The sequence below is a fragment of the Amblyomma americanum genome, chromosome 2 (genome assembly GCF_052857255.1).
Source record: "Amblyomma americanum isolate KBUSLIRL-KWMA chromosome 2, ASM5285725v1, whole genome shotgun sequence".
Taxonomy (NCBI): domain Eukaryota; kingdom Metazoa; phylum Arthropoda; class Arachnida; order Ixodida; family Ixodidae; genus Amblyomma; species Amblyomma americanum.
In genome coordinates, this window is record NC_135498.1 from 175,895,644 (window position 1) to 175,914,183 (window position 18,540).

The 18,540-nt window shown below is 43.8% G+C and overlaps 1 protein-coding gene and 1 pseudogene across 1 annotated transcript; one reads left to right on the plus strand and one right to left on the minus strand.

Annotated features, from left to right (window-relative positions):
- The first annotated feature begins 234 nt into the window (after positions 1-234).
- Positions 235-963, plus strand: LOC144120253 (uncharacterized). The gene has a single exon (XM_077652652.1). The coding sequence runs from the start codon at positions 235-237 to the stop codon at positions 961-963; it is 729 nt and encodes a 242-aa protein (XP_077508778.1).
- A 1,026-nt stretch (positions 964-1,989) lies between these two features.
- Positions 1,990-5,733, minus strand: LOC144120254 (uncharacterized; annotated as a pseudogene).
- Positions 5,734-18,540: the final 12,807 nt, after the last annotated feature.

Here is an 18,540-nt window from a genome sequence, read left to right on the forward strand (position 1 = left end):
CAGAAGCTTTGCAAAGATGCTGGAGTACAAGTGAATACAACAATTGGCATTTTCAAACGTGAACAGCTCATAACTATTTCAAAAATTTCAGATGAAAGTGGCTTGCTTGTGCTCACAGGGATAGGATCCTTTGAGTTGTTTTATAACATCACAGAATTGTTCACAAAAGCACGTGTCTTGCAGGCAACCCACAGCTTCTGTATAAGCAATGATGACGCTGTCCTCTTAACATTCATGAAGTTGTATCATGATCTAACTTTCTCACTGCTGGCTGTGCTGTTTCAAGTTCACCGCACAACTGCGTCTAATTTGTTCAGAGAGTCCATTGTGATCCTGGGCAGCATTTTAAAGCACGCAGTATTTTGGCCAGAAAAGGCCTGCATGGTCACCTGCCTCACAACTTACTTCAAGGAGTACAAGGACACAAAAATGGTGCTCGACTGTGCAGAAATAGACATTGAGCGGCCAAAAGACCTCACCTCACGGCTGCTAACATACAGCCATTACAAACCTACCTACACTGCAAAGGTGCTGGTGAGCGAGACTCCAGGCGGTCTAATTAGCTATATAAGCCCAGCATATGGTGGGAAAGCATCGGATACATATATCACAAAACACTGCAAAGTGCTCGACAAGTGTATGCCACATGTTCACAGCGTCATGGTCGATAAAGGATTTCTTATCAGTGAACTCTGTAGAGAAAAAAATGTCAAAATGATCAGACCTCCCTTTCTTATGGAAAAACAGCTGACAACAGAGGAGGCAAAAAATAATCATTCGATCGCAAGTGCTCGTGTGCATGTAGAAAGAGCCATTCAAAGAATGAAACTCTTTCGTATTTTGAGAAACAGGTTAAATCTCGACCATCTGCCATACATAGACAACATTCTCATAGTAATTCCTGTCACAGTGAACCTATCGAAGCCTTTGTTTAAGGATAACAAGTTCCTCTTCCACTCGTAGGTCACTGGGTTTGAGTGTATGGAGTAAAGAGATCAGTGTGGTATGTTTCATGTGTGTTGTAAAATATGTATTACTGTCATATCATCTTCATTTGTAACATTCAAAAACAGTTGTAATCAGTAAATACTTCACCCCCTGAGTTTATTGTTTCTTCAAAACACAGTTATATCACAGATCAACAGTAGAGAGGGGGCAGGAAGATGGGATTCTTGACAACCCATAACAAAGTGAACAGGAATTGAAGGGGAGCTTCAGTATGCTAGCCAATGATTTCACAAGAGGGCTTCGTTTCCACAGGTCCTCTTGTCAAAACATTGGCTAGCCGACTGAGGCTTGCCCTCAACTCTTGCTCACTTTGTTTTGTGTTATATCACAGATGTATCACAAAGTGTGTATCACATTTGTATGATAAAAAAGCGTTGAATAGCAAAAAACAGCTGCCAGGTATATTGCAGGTACAAAACGCTTGACTTCTACATTTCGTAATCGTACATAACACTTTCTGCAAAAAATGTAACAAAAGATAATTATTCCCAGGACATCTTTCAATAAATGCTTAGAGTAGGTCCTAATCTGTAGCTACAGACTTTGTTTCCGCTAGCAGAATGGGAAGCCTTATCACACACACAGAATATGTGGGAGCCCATAGTCTTTGAAAAAATAGGAGGACCGCTCAACCACGCTCCTGAAATACTCCTCATCGAATGAGACTGGTACACACATCTTCTTTTCATCATTAAAAAAGACAAATAGCTCCCATTGCTTCAGTGCCCTCAACTCTTGCTCATTTTGTTTTGTGTTATATCACAGATGTGTCACAAAGTGTGTATCACATTTGTATGATAAAAAAGCGTTGAATAGCAAAAAACGGCTGCCAGGTATATTACAGGTACAAAATGCTTGACTTTTACATTTCTTAATCGCACATAACACTTTCTGCAAAAATGTAACAAAGGATAATTATCCCCAGGACATCTTTCAATAAATGCTTAGAGTAGGTCCTAATCTGTAGCTACAGACTTTGTTTCAGCTAGCAGAATGGGAAGCCTTATCACACACACACACACACAGAATATGTGGGAGCACATACTCGTTGAAAAAATAGAAGGACCGCTCAACCACGTTCCTGAAATACTCCTCATCGAATGACACTGGTATGCACATGTTATTTTCATCATTCAAAAAGACAAATAGCTCCCTTTGCTTCAGTCCTGCCAAGCCCATTTGCACTTGTATCTGGCAAAAGTACGTGCTTGCACGCTTCAGCTTTTCAGTTGTTGCTTTGTCATCCTTCTCGGTGATCTCCATTACAAATTTTTCCAAGGACTCTGGGCACTTAACTTCAAGCACACGCTTGGGGCAGCACTGGCACTGTACTAGTCCATCTGGACTAGCACCAATGTATGGTCGTCCATCCATAACAATAAGTCCACATTGTGTCACAATCAAGTACTTGTGTCGCGATTGCTGCTGTTGGGCATAGCACTTATTCGCACTTTCTTCCAACATGCTGCCACGACGCATTGCTGCTGTGCAGACGTTCGTTTGCCGCATGACCTTTTTTAGTAAAGGTCTCAGGTCGTGTTGTCCCACCTTTGTCCGTAGTTTCTTCACCCTTGTGAAGACATTGTAGGCAATGGAGGCAGTAATCATGCCAACCCTGTGCTGCCATCAGAGGCCAGATTTTGGTTGGTGTCGTGTCGACTGTTCAATTGCAGCAATATCTTCGCAACTTCTTGCATTGTTTAAGTGTTCGAGCAGCTTTTGCAGGTAACAGTTCTCAAGCAACCTTCTCAGCTCCTGAAGGGTACCCATCAGAGTGATGTCTCTAGGTTGAGGCTCACATCGGTCGGGATTTTCACCACAGTCTGCTATAGCTGCAGAGAAAGCAGACCACATAAAATTAGAGGTCTACATTGTCTCAGGTTTACTGACTCTAAAAGGCATGACAAGTGAAACGGCACCAACAGAACAATGTAATGCATATGAGATGCATATGGACATGCTGGAAAATTGCTGGTATTTTGTGCCTTTTACCCATACTATAATACATGACCTTATAGTAAGGCAGACGAATATTGTTGGACGCTTATAAGTACATGAGGTACAACTTTCCGAGTACAGAGTGGCAGATACCAAAGGCTAAATCCCCTAGACAGCCTAACAGCTATAGGCATTTAAGGGTGGCCGAGTATCCTCATAGGCCACCTACTGAAACTTCAGTGACCCTAAATCGCAGCATGCTGGATAGCTTGGTTGTTCCCAATATGTGTCGTCATATCTCAACCAGTACTGCAGTGTCATTACTGCATGCTCCTTGTTTTTTTAAAAACACTACATGAGCAGTCACAGTAAAATGGTCCAACTGCAATGTAGGCAGTTGTACACAAGAGTACCTGGCTGTCATGCAAAGGTCCCAATTCCATTCATTAGGTGAAGTTCACATTTACTTTAATCATGTAGGAGACGTTCTACTGCTGACAGTGTTGCACATCAGAAAATATAACATACCATGCTGCGGCCAGATCAAGCAGCAGCCTTCTTTTGCTCAGCTGCTGCACAAATAAATTTGGATGTAGCAAAGTAACATGGGATTAACTACTATGTAGATGAATGAATGCCAGCATAATAGTATTATAAACTGCAACCTTTGTCTGCACGGATTCATTTCATGTAAATAGGCTCAGCTGCTATGTATACTGCACTGATATGGCCAGCCAATGTCTAAAATAAGCTTGCATTGATACCTATTTCAGTGGTGCTCTGCGAATGCATTTTTGCTGCAGATTGATGGCCCAAATTCTTGAGGAGCCGTCCAAGGATATTACCTTCAGGTTGAGCAGGCTCTTTGATCTTTGCCTGAGAAACAAGAAGAAATTGATATAAAGGTCCAGGCTGAAAAATGTGCACTTGACGAAAACACACAATTTGGCATTTAGCCAGCCACGTCTCACCATTTCTATTTCATCTCTTTGAGAGTTACCATGAAGTGATACATAAGAAAGCTACGTTTCAGAAAATAAAAGAGTACCAACTTATATTTAGAGTCAAACACCGTGTATCTGAAGCACTCTTATAAAACGGAGGTGTGACACCTGATATGCCCGAAAGTTATCACATGGTACTTGTGACGCTGGTTTTTACTGTTGGTAACAAAGAAAATAACGTGTTCTTGTACCCGTTGTGGAGAATGAACGTAGCAATTAGAGCGCTGTGAGAGCTTTTAGTGCAGAAGCAGTAAGCAAATCGCTGAATTTATATAGAAAAAATTTCACTAGTCTAACATAATGCACCAGTCAGCAGTGGCCTTCCTTTCAGGGCCACAGTCTGACCTTTCAATCTCATTGTTTTCTTTACTGCAAGTAATGTTGTAAAAGCAGAATTATTCACACACCTTTTTTGTGCATGGAAGGTCAACTATAGCCCTTGGTTCATACTTCTGCTTTATTCGGTCCTCCTGCGCTTTGCCCCACTTCTGTGGCGGATCAGTCGGTGACAGTCTGTCAAAAGTTCTTGCTCCGTTAATATGTAGCAGAGAAGCCACAATGTGCTTACATTTGTAGTTTCTGTAAAATGAAATCCAGAACAGCACTTGAAGGCATTCGAGTTACCTCAGTCTTAATACCTATTGTATCAATTAAAAAAGGTTCTTAAATGCGAATTTGATACTATCATTATTAATTAGAGTGTCAGAAACTTGAAGGGAAGAAACTCTTAAAGAATGTTTTGAGCTTTTTCTACAGCCAAATTCTATGCATAAAAAAAAGTTACTCAGCGCAGGATGCTGTCATTTTTGGCTATTGTCTCCCAGATATAAAATTTACTGTACTCCGTACATCTACAATTTGAGCCGACAGTCGAGCGGAAAGAGATCATACCCGGCCTTGCAGGAGCAGCTGGCTCGATCAACCTCCGAATTGCACACCGTGATCTTAACTTCGCGTGGGGCATTGTTGAGTGCGGTCGTTTGTAAAACAAACGCCAGGAAACAGAAACGACCATTTTCAGCTGCTTCAATGAAGCACTCAACTACATGGCCTGCATAGTACACGTCCTCTGCTTCGATGAGGCAGCGACTGGTCTCGCACGCCTTGTCCACATAGCAGTTGATGCTGCCCAGTGGCAGGGCGACTGCAAAGAGAAACGTTCGAAAGTTAGTATATAATCCCCGAGACAGCGTTGCGGTTACGTCGCAGCACGCGCAGGCGAAACGAATGCCGGAGAGGCTGATCATTCTACGGCAGCAACGATAAAAACACGATCATGCATGTATACGTACGTTGCCGTTAGTAAATTAGGCGTAATTGTACTGCGCGCATGCTTCTGACTACTCTCAAAAATGCGTGTCAAGCAAGGCTAATCTTCCAGCTTTAATCGATAGCCTACTTTCAATAGAAATCTGCGATCCGCGCGCATCACGTGCCACCGCGCCAAACGCACCTCACAACAACACCGCTCACAACAACATTTACGACCCTACATCAACATCAAACAATCTTATATTGTGTCGTAAACCGACCAACCGCACATCTGCCGCATGTCCCTAACTCGAATAAACAAAACGCACATAGAAGACAACCGGCATTGCTGAAGTCAGAGAGTCATTTCCGAAGCAAGAAGGCATAGCAGGCGCCCGTCGCGGCGACCGCTCGAGCGCACGTGCGTTCGCTGCGATGTACTCCGTTTTTTAACCTTTGAACGCGGCAGTGATCGTGATTCAGCGTATTTTTGCTTACCTGAGATTCTATCGCCACTGTCTGCGTTGTTCATTAGTCTTCAGTGTCGGACAACAAAGCGTTGAAGCGAACCTGAACGTACTAGCAGCCGGGTCAGTCGACACAGGCGCACTGGAGTCCTTGCCGTGACGTCACGTCGCCTGGCCGTGAGGGGGCGCCACTCAAACTTCTCGAGGCTATAGAAACAGCCCCCTGCACGGCGCAGACGATGCGAGGTGCGAGCCGGCGTAGGTAATTTATGCAGCAAACTGACCACGTCACCAAGCGCAGCCAATGGCCGTCGTGGCGTCGAAAGGAAAACTTTCAAAACTAAGGCAGAACTGCCGCCACCCGACAGATGGCGCTCGCGACTCTGACCCTGACTCTTACTCTGACATGGCAATACACCAAATCAGGGCGTACAGGGTGATATGGGATGGGCGTCGTTCGAGAGCAGAGAAGCTAGCAGTAAGATAGCTTTTGAGGGGCGATTGAGAAAAAATGGGGGGAAAGGAGAGGGCTCGGAAAGTTTTCAGATACCTGTACATAAGGAATGTTAACATGAAATGGAGAATGCGAACTAGAAAATTGACAAGCAAATACCTGGACAGCAGTCGGGGCAAATAAGCAATTATCGGTTAAGAAAAAGGTTAAAGAAACAGAGAGAGCCCTTTCAAAACAGAGCTGCTGACGAAATCGGCACTGGGAACATACATGATCTTTAAGGAGGAAATTGAGAAAGAAAATATCTATGATAGTTGTTGAGGAACCTCTTTGTTGTTTAAGGCCAGGACGGGAGTTTTGCGGACTAAGACAAATAGAGTCAGGTACCACGAGTTAGACTCGTTGTGCGGTGCTTGAGGCGAGGAGGAGGAAACGGCTGAACACTTGATACTTTTCTGTAATGAGCTTCACACTGCAGTCGAAAGCAGCGGGATGATTTATTCAAAGCATTGGGGTTTAAGGACCGTGAAGGAAAAGTATATTTTAAGCGCGTAGAGGTAACCAAGCGAAGGTTATCTGATAAAATCAAGACAAGAGTAAAATTTCATGTCATATTGAGGTGGCTTGAACCCCCGCCCGATTTAAAGGGTTCAGCCTCATCCATCCATCCATCCATCCATCCATCCATCCATCCATCCATCCATCCATCCATCCATCCATCCATCCATCCATCCATCCGTGCGTCCGTCCGTCCGTCCGTGCGTCCGTCCGTCCGTCCGTCCGTCCGTCCGTCCGTCCGTCCGTCCGTCCGTCCGTCCGTCCATCCATCCATCCATCCATCCATCCATCCATCCATCCATCCATCCATCCATCCATCCATCCATCCATCCATCCATCCATCCATCCACTGGGGTGCCTCTAAAGGAAGCTGCATCGAGTCAACCTATTTCAGATTGAAGTGGGAACACAACAGCCCTGTAAGTCCGGAGAAAAATTTCGAACTGACCCTATATACAAGTTGCTAAAGCCACCCCCGCTCATGACGCGATCGTAGCTTTCCATAGAGGAACAAAGCAAAATGCAAAAACTTAATTTAGTAAAGCACATTGAGTCCACACTTCCCACGAAACACAAAACTTCTTACAAACGTCTTGAAACAGCTCCAAATGACTACAGACGTCCGCACTGCATTAAAACTTCTCATAGACATCGGGGCAAGACGTTTCCTCTGAGACTTCTCGTAAAAGACGTTTGCTTAGAAACTTCTATGAAACATCCGTAGTAAGACCATGTCTTAGAATTGTTTATGACACCTGTAACTTAAGACCCCATCAATTAGACGCAATTAGCAGAGAGTTGCTGTCGTATATTAAACATATTGTAGACCACGGCAAAAGTAGATGACAGGAATCACGGTACATAAATAGGTGCTACTGCGTTACTACGGTGTTCCTGCTTGACATTTCGAAGACTATGCGCACCGGTGCAAAGACCGTTCTTTGTACTCACTCTGAAAGCTCGTTTTCTCCTACGGAGCCCGAAATCACGCTATAATCATGGTCCACATCGAGTGCAGCTAACTCACCGCTGGTAAGAGTTGACTTCGGTAACATATTCTGGCCTTCAAAGCCGACGGTAGATACGCGAGTGATAAAATTTATTTCATGTTGCGAACGCGTCTTTGTTTCTCGGCTGGCCGGCGGCAGCGGCCGGCTGGACCGGCGCAGCGTATGCTTCCATTTCCGCCCTCGCTCAGTTGGCTTATCGGCACCATAGCCTAACCTCCTCGCGTGCAATCTTCCTTGCGTCCTACACTCCGCGGCTTTCTTTTTGATGTCGCTCTGCAGGGTGGCTACGCAGTCTATAATCTAGATGTCAACGCGGTTTTAACCGTGTGAAGTGAAACATATTTTTGCAAGGTGTGAGTGCTTAGTTTAACATGAAAGTAAGAGATGCAGTTTGTCTTTTTTGTTTTTTGCATTTTTCACGTTCAGCAATTTTGTACCCAAGTTGCAGGGAATTTTGTACCCAAGTTGCTTGCTACACGCGCTAGTACGCTTTATGCGCGCGAACTGAACTCTGCAAACGTCTCTCTTTGCTCTTGGTTCTACGCTGGTTGGCGCTTCAGGCTGCTGTTTGCAGTTTCCCCTCGATATCTTTTACTACCAGCGTTGCGCTGAGATCTGAACCTAGTTTTGTGCAAAAGTAAGTCATATTCGATTTCTCTTCTGCGGTGAAAGCCTTACTGCGGCTAAGCCGCTAATGCGCCTGATTTAACCGTCAGCTAGTTTGTCTCTCCTTTGGATTGCAAATTTCACAGCAACATCAGCCAGCGCTTTACATACCGAAGTGTAGCGTCGAATGTATCCAAAAAAGTCGTTTGCATGTGTTTCAGCTTTCGTTAAAGGGGTACAGCTAGGCCGCTCTCGCATCCGCGCTTGTTTCTTTACGAAGGCGGTCAAGAAATACCATAGTAAAATCCTGTCAACAGTTGCGCTGGAAACGTGACAAATCTTCGGATCAACAAGCTTTGTTTAAACGTAGGTAGGAAAGCTTGGCGCAGACTTTTTTTTTACCCCATTGATTGAAGTCTGTGCTCTATTGCGTTGTTGCAGGAATTTCTTCTTGCTAAGAACTTTTTTCTGGCCACGTGAGTGCATCAATTCACCTTGCTGTGATTGTCATCAGTTACATTCGCGTTAAAAAGGCTTTGTTTATACTATAGTTGTGGAATGGAATAACCAGTATTTAATATCACGAAGTAATCGGGAAACCTGCCGTGATAGCTGATTGGCATTGACATTCGGCTCCCAATCAAAGGATCGCGGGTTATTCGAGGCCGGCCGCGACGTCTGTTTGTGGATAGGCTCGAAATTCAGAAACACCTGTGTGCTTAGTGAATTGAGCGTATGTTAAAGTACTCCTGGTAGCCCAAATTATCCTGGAGGCCTCCACTGCGGCGGTCATAAAAGTCAATGTGTCGCTTCAGGACGTTTAAACCCGCAATTTACTAGTTACTATGAAGCGATAGTTGTAATCATTTCATGAAATTTAATAATTGCATGCGTAGACCAAGCAAACCACTCAAGCAATACATAGTTGCTGGCTTCTTTTGTTGCAGGTAATGATGAAATTATGGAAGAGTGCTTTCTACAATAACTGTATTGTCTGATTTTAGTTCATTTGTGCGGGCGGTCCCTTGATATTTCTTGTTGAAGACGTGATAAAGACGGCGTGATGAAAGAGGACATAAATATCGATCACACACGACAGGAACAGCTGCACTCGTACTTGAGTATTTTCATGCGCGCCTGACGTGTCCGTCCTGAAGATCACTTCAAAACGACGGAGATAGACTGTACTTTCACTGACACGAATTTCCTTCGCAAGCAATACTTCACAACTTGGGAATGGCAGATTGAGACGGCGATCTGGTTAACACATCGGTGCGGAAACTTCGTCGAATGACAAGACCCAATGTAGAAGAAATATGCTCAAGTAAAACTTTTTTGGGACTATTTGGCTCAGGCTTGATGTAATGAAAACGTGCGCGACGAACGAGTACAAAAGTGGAACACACACGACAGGACGTGCGCAACTAGGACTTGAGTGTTTTGCATCCACGCCTGACTTGTCCTGAAGATGGCTCCAAAATGCCTACGATAGACTGTACTTCCAATGGCACCCGTTTTCTTCTCAAGCAATACGACACAGCTCGAGACTGGCAGGTTGAGACGGCTATCAGGTTAACACGCAAAATGGCAGGGTCGGTGCAGAAACTTCGATGAATGAAGGGGTGTTCCACATTTTTCCTCGTTGGTCGCTCCATTATCATTACATCTTCAAGCAAGAACCAAATAGCTCAAGCAAGAGTTTTACTTCACCTATTTCCTCTCCTATGTGGCCTTTTATATGCCTGGCTGCCAAAGCTTGTACAAGCTTTGTGATTTTCCTCAGGTCTGTGGTTGGTTATTGATCTATAGGATGAAAAAGAGATGAGTGAATCTTAGCAATCCGGGTGTGTTGCTCCATTGACTTGTCAAGCTTTTATTTCATTATGTTGGAGAACCGAGGCCCTTAAGTAGTCTACTCAGTGGTGCTCCTCTGTATGTGGGCTGGTTGCTTGACAGTGGAATGAAGTGGGCTCTTAGCAGGCTTGGCTGCTTGACTTTTTTATTAAACCATTGCACCGCGCACAGCTGGCGTTGTCCCTGCTTCACTTTGTAGATTTCTGTTGGGGCCACAGCTCTAGAGCGATTTTCAGAGGACCTTCTTGCAACCTCAACTTCTCAAGTTTTTGTAAGCACGCTTTGCTGCTGATATTTGTTTTTATTTCACTTCATGCTTTCTTTTATATGTGTAGGCTATTTGCTAAGGTTCGTTCTGCAAGCTCCATTGTTTGTTTCACCTTCAGGGCTTCAACTGTGGGGCAGAGGAGCAAAGATTTGTGCCAGTCTCATGCAAATCAATCGCAGCACTTTGTTCTGGTTTTTTTAGGGGACTTGGCTTGGAGATTGTTCTATTTCTGAAGTGAGCATCTCTATAAACACTTCTTGTGCACTCGAGTATGTAATCTGATGCCTGCAGTGCCATCATTTGAGCTTCGTCAAACAGATTAGAAAGAACCTGTTTGGTGATGCAGCGTCACGAACCGCAATCGTATTTGTCTTATCTTTCAGTTGCGCCCCTGTGTAACTCTCAAGGTAAGGTCGAAGATTTAACTCATGTTTTATGTATATTCAAGTGATTCAGGTATTACCTAGACAGGAGCATCTCTTCTGTTTTCGTGCGATGGTGCAAGATGTCAACCATCAACCACTGCGGACTCAGCCGCAACATGCAGGTAATAAAAAGCCTGTTTAAAAACGCAGTGCAGGAACTTCTGTGAGTGTAGTCTGCGTCACAGTATACCAGTGCACTTGCAATTTACTGCCTGGCTTACTGTGTTTATGCAGGCTGTTTGAATTTTGCTTATTTTAAGGAGCTGCATAGCGAGTGACTTGAATTTATGGTGAGCCATTGGACTGTGCTCAAATGCCACTGACAATGACATTGTGCGCATCTATCTTTTTAGTTAGCTTATTTCTTCGCCTGTCCTCTCACTCCTTGTCATTGCCTGCCCTTACTTGCTTCTGACTCCTCGTTAGCCAGGTGCACCTAACTGTGCTTTTTGTTTCACCTAATATTTTTCACTTCTGCAGGCTGTTGTACAGAGCTGGATTTGACTTCTCGATGTTTCCTTCGAGTTGGCATCCTCCTTGCAAGAGAACTGATTGTGCAAATACCTACCGAGCTCTTCACTGCCATGTACACCAGAGCAACTGCTCATCAATGCATCTATTGTGTACAAGGTCTTAGGCCCAACAGTTCTTGTTTTAACAAGTGGTTGCTGCTCGACACTTTCCCGCAGTCCACTTGCTTAGCGTTTAAATGTCAAATAATCCAGTGAACCTACCTGCTTCAAGGCTGCTAACATTTATTTTCTTGTCGTTTTCTTCGTTTGTGTATGTATATGCAACGGATTCAATAAAGAACAACGCAGTGACTGAAAAGTGTGTTCCCTTTTCATACTTAGCACATGAATTTCTGGCTCCTCACTGCAGCTCCTTGAAATGTGGGTTCATTGTTCTGGTCATTGCAAATCGGTTTTCAGTTCTTTTTTAAGCGGATTCTTTCAGAAAATGAACTACTTAACGTTTCAAAGCTTCACACGGTTTTAAGTAGCAGTAAAATTATGTTCAGATACGTAAACTAATCCACGCACCTATTTCCTAATTAAAAAGACGAATAAAATATTATTGAAAATTCCAACCAAAGAAGTCTTCAAGCCATAAACAAGCGTAGCGTTAGCAAAGCCGATTGATGGTTAGTAAAAGTCTTAGTTTTACTTATTTTAGATCTCAACCTTTTTTTTCTGACACTTTTTTTTTACATCTATTGGCTCTCTTTGCGTTTCGTGGGCTTGAACACAATAAAATGCTTACCAATTGCTGTAAACGTAATAAAAATTCGCTTAATAACCTTCATTCTATTAGTATTACAATAAACAAGTGAAAACATACCGTAAGGTTGGTCACTTGAAGATGACGAGCAGTCGCGCTAGTTTTGGTTTCACCACATTGGCAAACAGCGCTTAGGCACACGGACGTACAAAAAAAGCGAGAAAATCACTAATCGCCTGTGTCGTTGTACATTGTGTTTCATCTATGTGTCTAAGTGCTGTTGACCAATATGAGGTTGGTCAAGTGAGCTGTACATTGCTGACCAGCCATGGGGACAATCAGGAGACGCCCAAGTGCTGATAACCCTTGACTGACCCTAGATTATTCAATGAAATTAGAAACATGTCGAGACTTGGATTGTATGTCTTTATAATATTTAGTTTATTCATATGAAGCGTTGTCACAGTTCTGGGACATCGCAATTTTCGCGAAACTCAGGCCGTCCACTTGCCAAAGATATGACACCAAGATCGAGCGAAGATCAGTTGTTGACGCATCTTTGTCTTGCAATTTTGCATCGACGATCCGCTTGATCGCCGGAGAAGTAATCACCATGGTGATATGCAGGATGGCCCAAATATGGCGAAAATCGGGATGTCCCAGATTTGTGGCAAGGCTTTCACATGAATTGCAGCTTTGGTGAAATCGCACCAAGAATGTTGGCTCCGACCGAGACTTTCTCAGTATAACATAAGTCGCGTTTAATGTGCATGATTAAAAACATTAATGTAAACATAACAGTGTGCGCAGTCAAACATAATACAAGGATCTATAACAATGAACAACACAATAGGCGGCTAAGCATAAAACAGCTAAAAAGAGTGGAAACCATTTCGTTCAGCAGCAGTTCATTTATTAGTAATAACTGAATTGAACAATGATTCTTCGCAAAGACGAGATAGTAATTTCAGGGAAGCTAACACTAGCTTTAGTTAACGGGTTTATTAAAACGGTAATTGATAACTATCCTTTGACGGGCGTAGTTTGTTTTTGTAAACGTTAAAACCGACTTTTGTTTAGATTTCTACAGTTGTGGTCATTTGTACAATTAAGTGCATATAGTAACTAAACTATTTCTCAGGTTTCTTCAGCTATTGAATAAATTGTTTCAACAAGAGATTCCAAGGGCGTTATAATAAACAAATGGCCAGGAATGTGTAACAAGTGCAAAAACACGAAAAAGACCTAAATAGCATCTACTCTACTATATATATATGCAACAGCAATCTCCTATGGGGTAAAAGGAGTATGCGCTCTCCTTCACTGCGGAATTAAAAATTTCGCTTCTAAAATTGAGTAGAAAAACTGGAGGCAAAGAGAGCGAACAGCGATATAACTCTGGCCGGCCTGTTATCGAAACGAAGCTAGGGTAAGTACAGGACGTAAGAGCTAAAATCTTTGCTGCCATCGGCCCAAATAAAAAAAAACAATAACCGCGGACCAGTATAGAAAAGTGTAATCCCCAGTGTTGTTTTCCTTATAGAGTAGAGTGGATTGTAACACTGTCTGATTGGTTCTTTTAGAGTAAAGTCGGACATAAAAACCGCCTCGTGATACGAAAATGTACAAAATGCACTCCGATAGTGCGGGGACGTTAAATTGGCAGTGCTAGCGCGGACGGGTTAACGTGCTCGATTTGGCCTTCCTTCCCATTCGAAAAGGAAATGCGCCTGCACCAGGCGTATGCTTCTTTTATTTCAACATCTGTTTGCATCGTACTGTGTGCACAGGGTTGCTGATTGCGATCTCGTCTCTCAAGCGCTAATACAAAGCGTTTTATAGCCAACTTCCGTGCGTTGATAACAGATAGGTTGCAACTTCTTAGCCGTGTAAGGCATTCATAGCCGTGATATCATCGCTACAAAGCATGCTGAAAACTTCTAAAGGTTTGTTGACTTGAGAGTCTCTTTATCGGGCTGGTTACTAAATTTCACTGTTCCTCAGTAAGCATCTTTAGACCAGATTCTTCCTAAACATTGTACTCGTACAGCAGTCTCTACCGATCCATGTCATCACTTGGATAACGCACAAAAGCCAAACGGAAGGCTCTCGCAACAATACCAAATTTCACGGAACGTGTTCGGTAAATGGCCGGCTAGGCTCAAGCAGAGTGGCCCTGGCTCGCCTGTGACGTTGCCGCGGCATATAAAAGCCTCACTCGTCGTCCTTTAGCATTCCAGCTCTCCACCTAACGGAACCATGAACGCCACGGTGAGTAAGCTCCATGCGTCGAGGTAGTGCGAAGCCTATGGAAGAGCTCAATCCATATGCAAAGACTTGAAATGCAAACATTTCCGCTTGCCGCTTTGAGTTCCTACCTTGCCTCTACGAAATCAAGTGTCTCTGTTGAAAACAAGGATGTGTGCAGCTATGCTTTTTTTATTGTCGGGAAGGAAATAATTTTTGTTTGCGTATTATGGTGAATTTGCTGCACCGATGGAACAAAGGAAAATATTTTAACATATTGCAGGGACAGCTCCTGTGCCCTTAGGTGTTCTCTTGAGCAATCACCTAAGAATATCCTAGATTTCAATAAAACTGAACCACTGCGCCTCGCTTGGACATATTTATTTATTTATGTATTTAGTTATTTATTTATTTATTTATTTCCACAATAACTGCAAACCCTCATTTGAGTGCAGGCAGGGAAGGCGGAAAAATACATTCCCTCAATACAAGAGCAGCTACATTGTAAAACACAGAACAATAAGATGGTCTAATGTAGTGCATATATCTAAAATAGCTCACAAAGTGCCTTGTCAAAATCAACAGCCGATATCACTCGTAGAAGCAGGGTGTTCTATTCTTCAATCGTTCGTGAAAAAAAAAAATTAAAAGAGTTAGTATGCGGGAAGTATGGTGCTGAAGCGTGATCACGATGACGACGAGTTCTACGCGTTTCTGAAAACTACAAATAGGGGATTGGAGAAATGCCTAGCTTTCTATGAATTAGTCGGTGAAAGAAGAATAGGCGGGCTATCTTGCGTCTGACGTGAAGTGGTTTAGTATCATTTGCTGCCATTAAGGAAGATATGAATGAGTTCTAATGTAACTAATAAATATAAAACGTACGGCACGTCTCTGTATTTTTTCTAATTCTGTTGTTTTTTTTTTGCATGGGGGCCCGAACGAAGGCGGCATATTCGGGTTTTGGTCTTATAAGGTTATCGTAGGCGCTAATAGCTTGCAGCTGCTAGGTGCGTGCGTAAATTTATGGCGTTTACCAGAAGTGATACTTTACCAGAAGTGATACGAGTCAATAAATATCTGTTTCTAGAAGAAAAACTAGCTGAAATAACACCCGGACGTCCACATAATCAAGGCAATCACCTAAAGTTGTTAATTTCCTGGCACCTGTTCCTGGCACCTGTGCCTTGTTGTCTCTGCCAGTTTCTGTCATATTTCAAGTTTTATGTTGTATGGTACTGCCGTCGGTGTGAAGCTATCAACTTAAGGTGTTCACTTTGCATCGCAGTTCGCTAGGTGTCTCGCGGCCGCGGCAAAACATTTTTGGAACTATATCACGCAATACCCTCCTCACCATCGTCCTATCTTCAATAAAAATATTATTATGGAAATATAAAACTACGTTAAATTTTTACAAAGTTAGAAATTTGCTTCTACTACGAGCCTAAAGTATTTTATGTTGACTCGGAATCAGTTGCGGAACAGCTGTTGTGTAATTAATCATTAGAGAATTCAAAATTCACAATTTTTTATGTAACAAACATAAATATTATGTAGAGATTCTTACATCATGGTTTATCGCGACCATTGCCAGATGCCATCAAAGTGTCTCTTTCCTCTTTCTCCATAATTTCTTTCACTCCCTCCTTTAGCCCTCCTTGTACGGCACGGATGAAGTGGGCGCCGAGATGTGAGACAGATACTGCGCCATTTACTTTTCTCGAAATCCAAAACAGAGCCAATAATTATAAGACCTCAATGACAGGTGACGAGAATCTCCAACAAAACTGGCGATAATGATCATTTTTTTTGGCGCAAGGGGAAGCTTGCACCCATTGCAGCACGGGTGTGTACTCGGTGGCTCTATGAATCGAGCCGCACACCTCCCGCATGCGAGGTGGATGCCCAAAACACAAAGCTGCCGTTGCTCTCATCGAACAAAACTGAGTGCGTAAGGGTTAAAAACTGATGTTTTACGCGATATTGCCAATATAGAGATTTTGCGTAAGCAATGCGTGTAACGGAAAGTGATCTGTTTTACGTTTTGATTTCCAGCGAGTTATCATCTGTGCTATGCTGGCAACAGCAGCTGCCACTGGACCCGGTGGTAGATACAAAGCCGGCTATGCTGGTCCCTACGGCAGATGATACCGCGGAGGCTTTGACGGTGGAGTCGGAGGAGGTGACGGTGGCGGCAAAGGAGGGGGAAACGTTCTGGGCTACGGAGAAGACAGAAGCATGGGATATGGCCGGATTTACGGCGGCGGCTACAGCGGTAGGAAATATGGAGGTTATGGAGGAGGTTACGGTGCAGGCGCGGTTAGCCGGTACGGCAAAGGCTACAACCAGCGCTATCTTGGCAACGACAACAACAACGGTGGCGGAAACTCTCTAGGGAACGGCGGAATGGGCGGTGGAGGCGGCGATAACGTTGGCAAAGACAACGGTGCCGGTTTCGGCCGCGGCTACGGCGGGTGTCAAAATGAAGACTATGATGGAGGCTACGGTGGATTGTACGGCGGAGGCTACCGCGGAGGCTATGGCGGAGGCTATGCCAGAGGCTACGGAAGTGGTTACGGAGAAAGCTACGGCGGAGCCTACGGCGGAGGAAACGGCGGTTGCTATGGCCGAGGCTATGGCAAAGGCTACAGCGGTAGATACGGTGGAGGAAACAGGGGAGGTAATTGTGAAGGAGAAGATGGAGGCAATGACAGAGGCAACGATGGAGGTAACGATGGAGGCGACGGCGGAAAGGCGAAGAACAGTGGGCAGTACGGCCAAGGCAAAGGTGGAGGCTACGGCGCACAACTATGGTGGAGGGAATGGAGGCTACTATGGGGGAATATATGCCGGAGGATACGGAGGAGGGTACTACGGATATTACTGCGGTGACTTCGGACCAGGCTACGCCGGAGGTTACGGCTATGGATATGCTGTATTCGTCGACCCACTGTACAGCGGAGGTTATGCTGGGTATTATGAAGAGTGATAAAAACGAGCCACGTTAGCAGTGTGGATGTATATAGTAGCAAACGGCTCGACGGCAGCAATGTCAACAGCATGTCTGTTGGTTGTCGCAGGGCTCTATTGATCACCAACTTTAGCAGCAGCAGCAGCAGCCCGACTACTCGCCCCCCCCCCCCCCCCCTGCCTCTCCCATATCTCTCCAATTATCCCCATCCTGTGTAATATGAGGGCTCATTTGTTGACCGTACAGCTAAAAAACCCTGCCAGCGCAAAGTCGAATACGACGTGGTCATTCAGTGAGTTCTGCAGACTTGCTACTCATAAAAGATTTAAAGGAGGATGAAAGTTTGGCTGCCAATAGTTCCGGCAAAGTATCAGGAAATTAGCCCACTCAAGGACAGGCTGCACGGGTGAACTTAACACTCGACAGTATTTGAAGAGTACTCTTCGTGTTGAACGTTAAGATTTGATTTAAGAGCGATGCACTGGATGTGTTTGCACTCAATGGGGCTGTGACGAGTTATGAATGAATGATTTATATGTGTATGTGGTGAGTGAAGAAATAAACAGGACTTTATTTCGAAGGCCTACTTGTGAATACTGGAGTAAACTAAAGTACTTTTATACAGAACACCATATCCTTTTTTTCTGCAGTTCACCGTACAAAAAGTGGCATATGAAATGTTAATTTATCTTGCTTTCTTTCTTTTTATTTGTTACTTAGACATTTCCTTAGAAGGGACTGAAGCAAAAGGCGCAATATCGCCTTACGAGGCTTTAGCTGCCTGCAACACGACTAACAAGGATGAGAATTGCAACAGTGTGGCACTCTTTCTCTAGTCCTTTCGCAAGGATTAGTTGTAAGCACTCTACCAAGGATTCCCACAATGCCCGTTTTGTTATTAAGAGTAAGAAAAACAGAAAAAATAACATCGGTGTGCTCGAAAATATCACATTAGTTTCGTGTCTTCGTAATTATTGATTCGAAAGAAATGTCAGAGGGACAGCTCTTCAGCATGCAAAGTGGCCTTAACAGTAGACTATAGCAGTTGTGTGCACGAACTGCAGGGCTGCAGATTTTATGGCGTAGAACGGCTTGGAACAAGGTCAATGGTTCTGGAATCTCTGTATTAAGCTCCTTACAGACATTAGAGGAGTGTATAGCTCTGTTCACTGACATTGTTCCTGTCATACAAACTTTGATGAGAGCTGCACTTTATGTTGAATAGCAAAACTTATAAATATCGGTATTTGATTTCCCG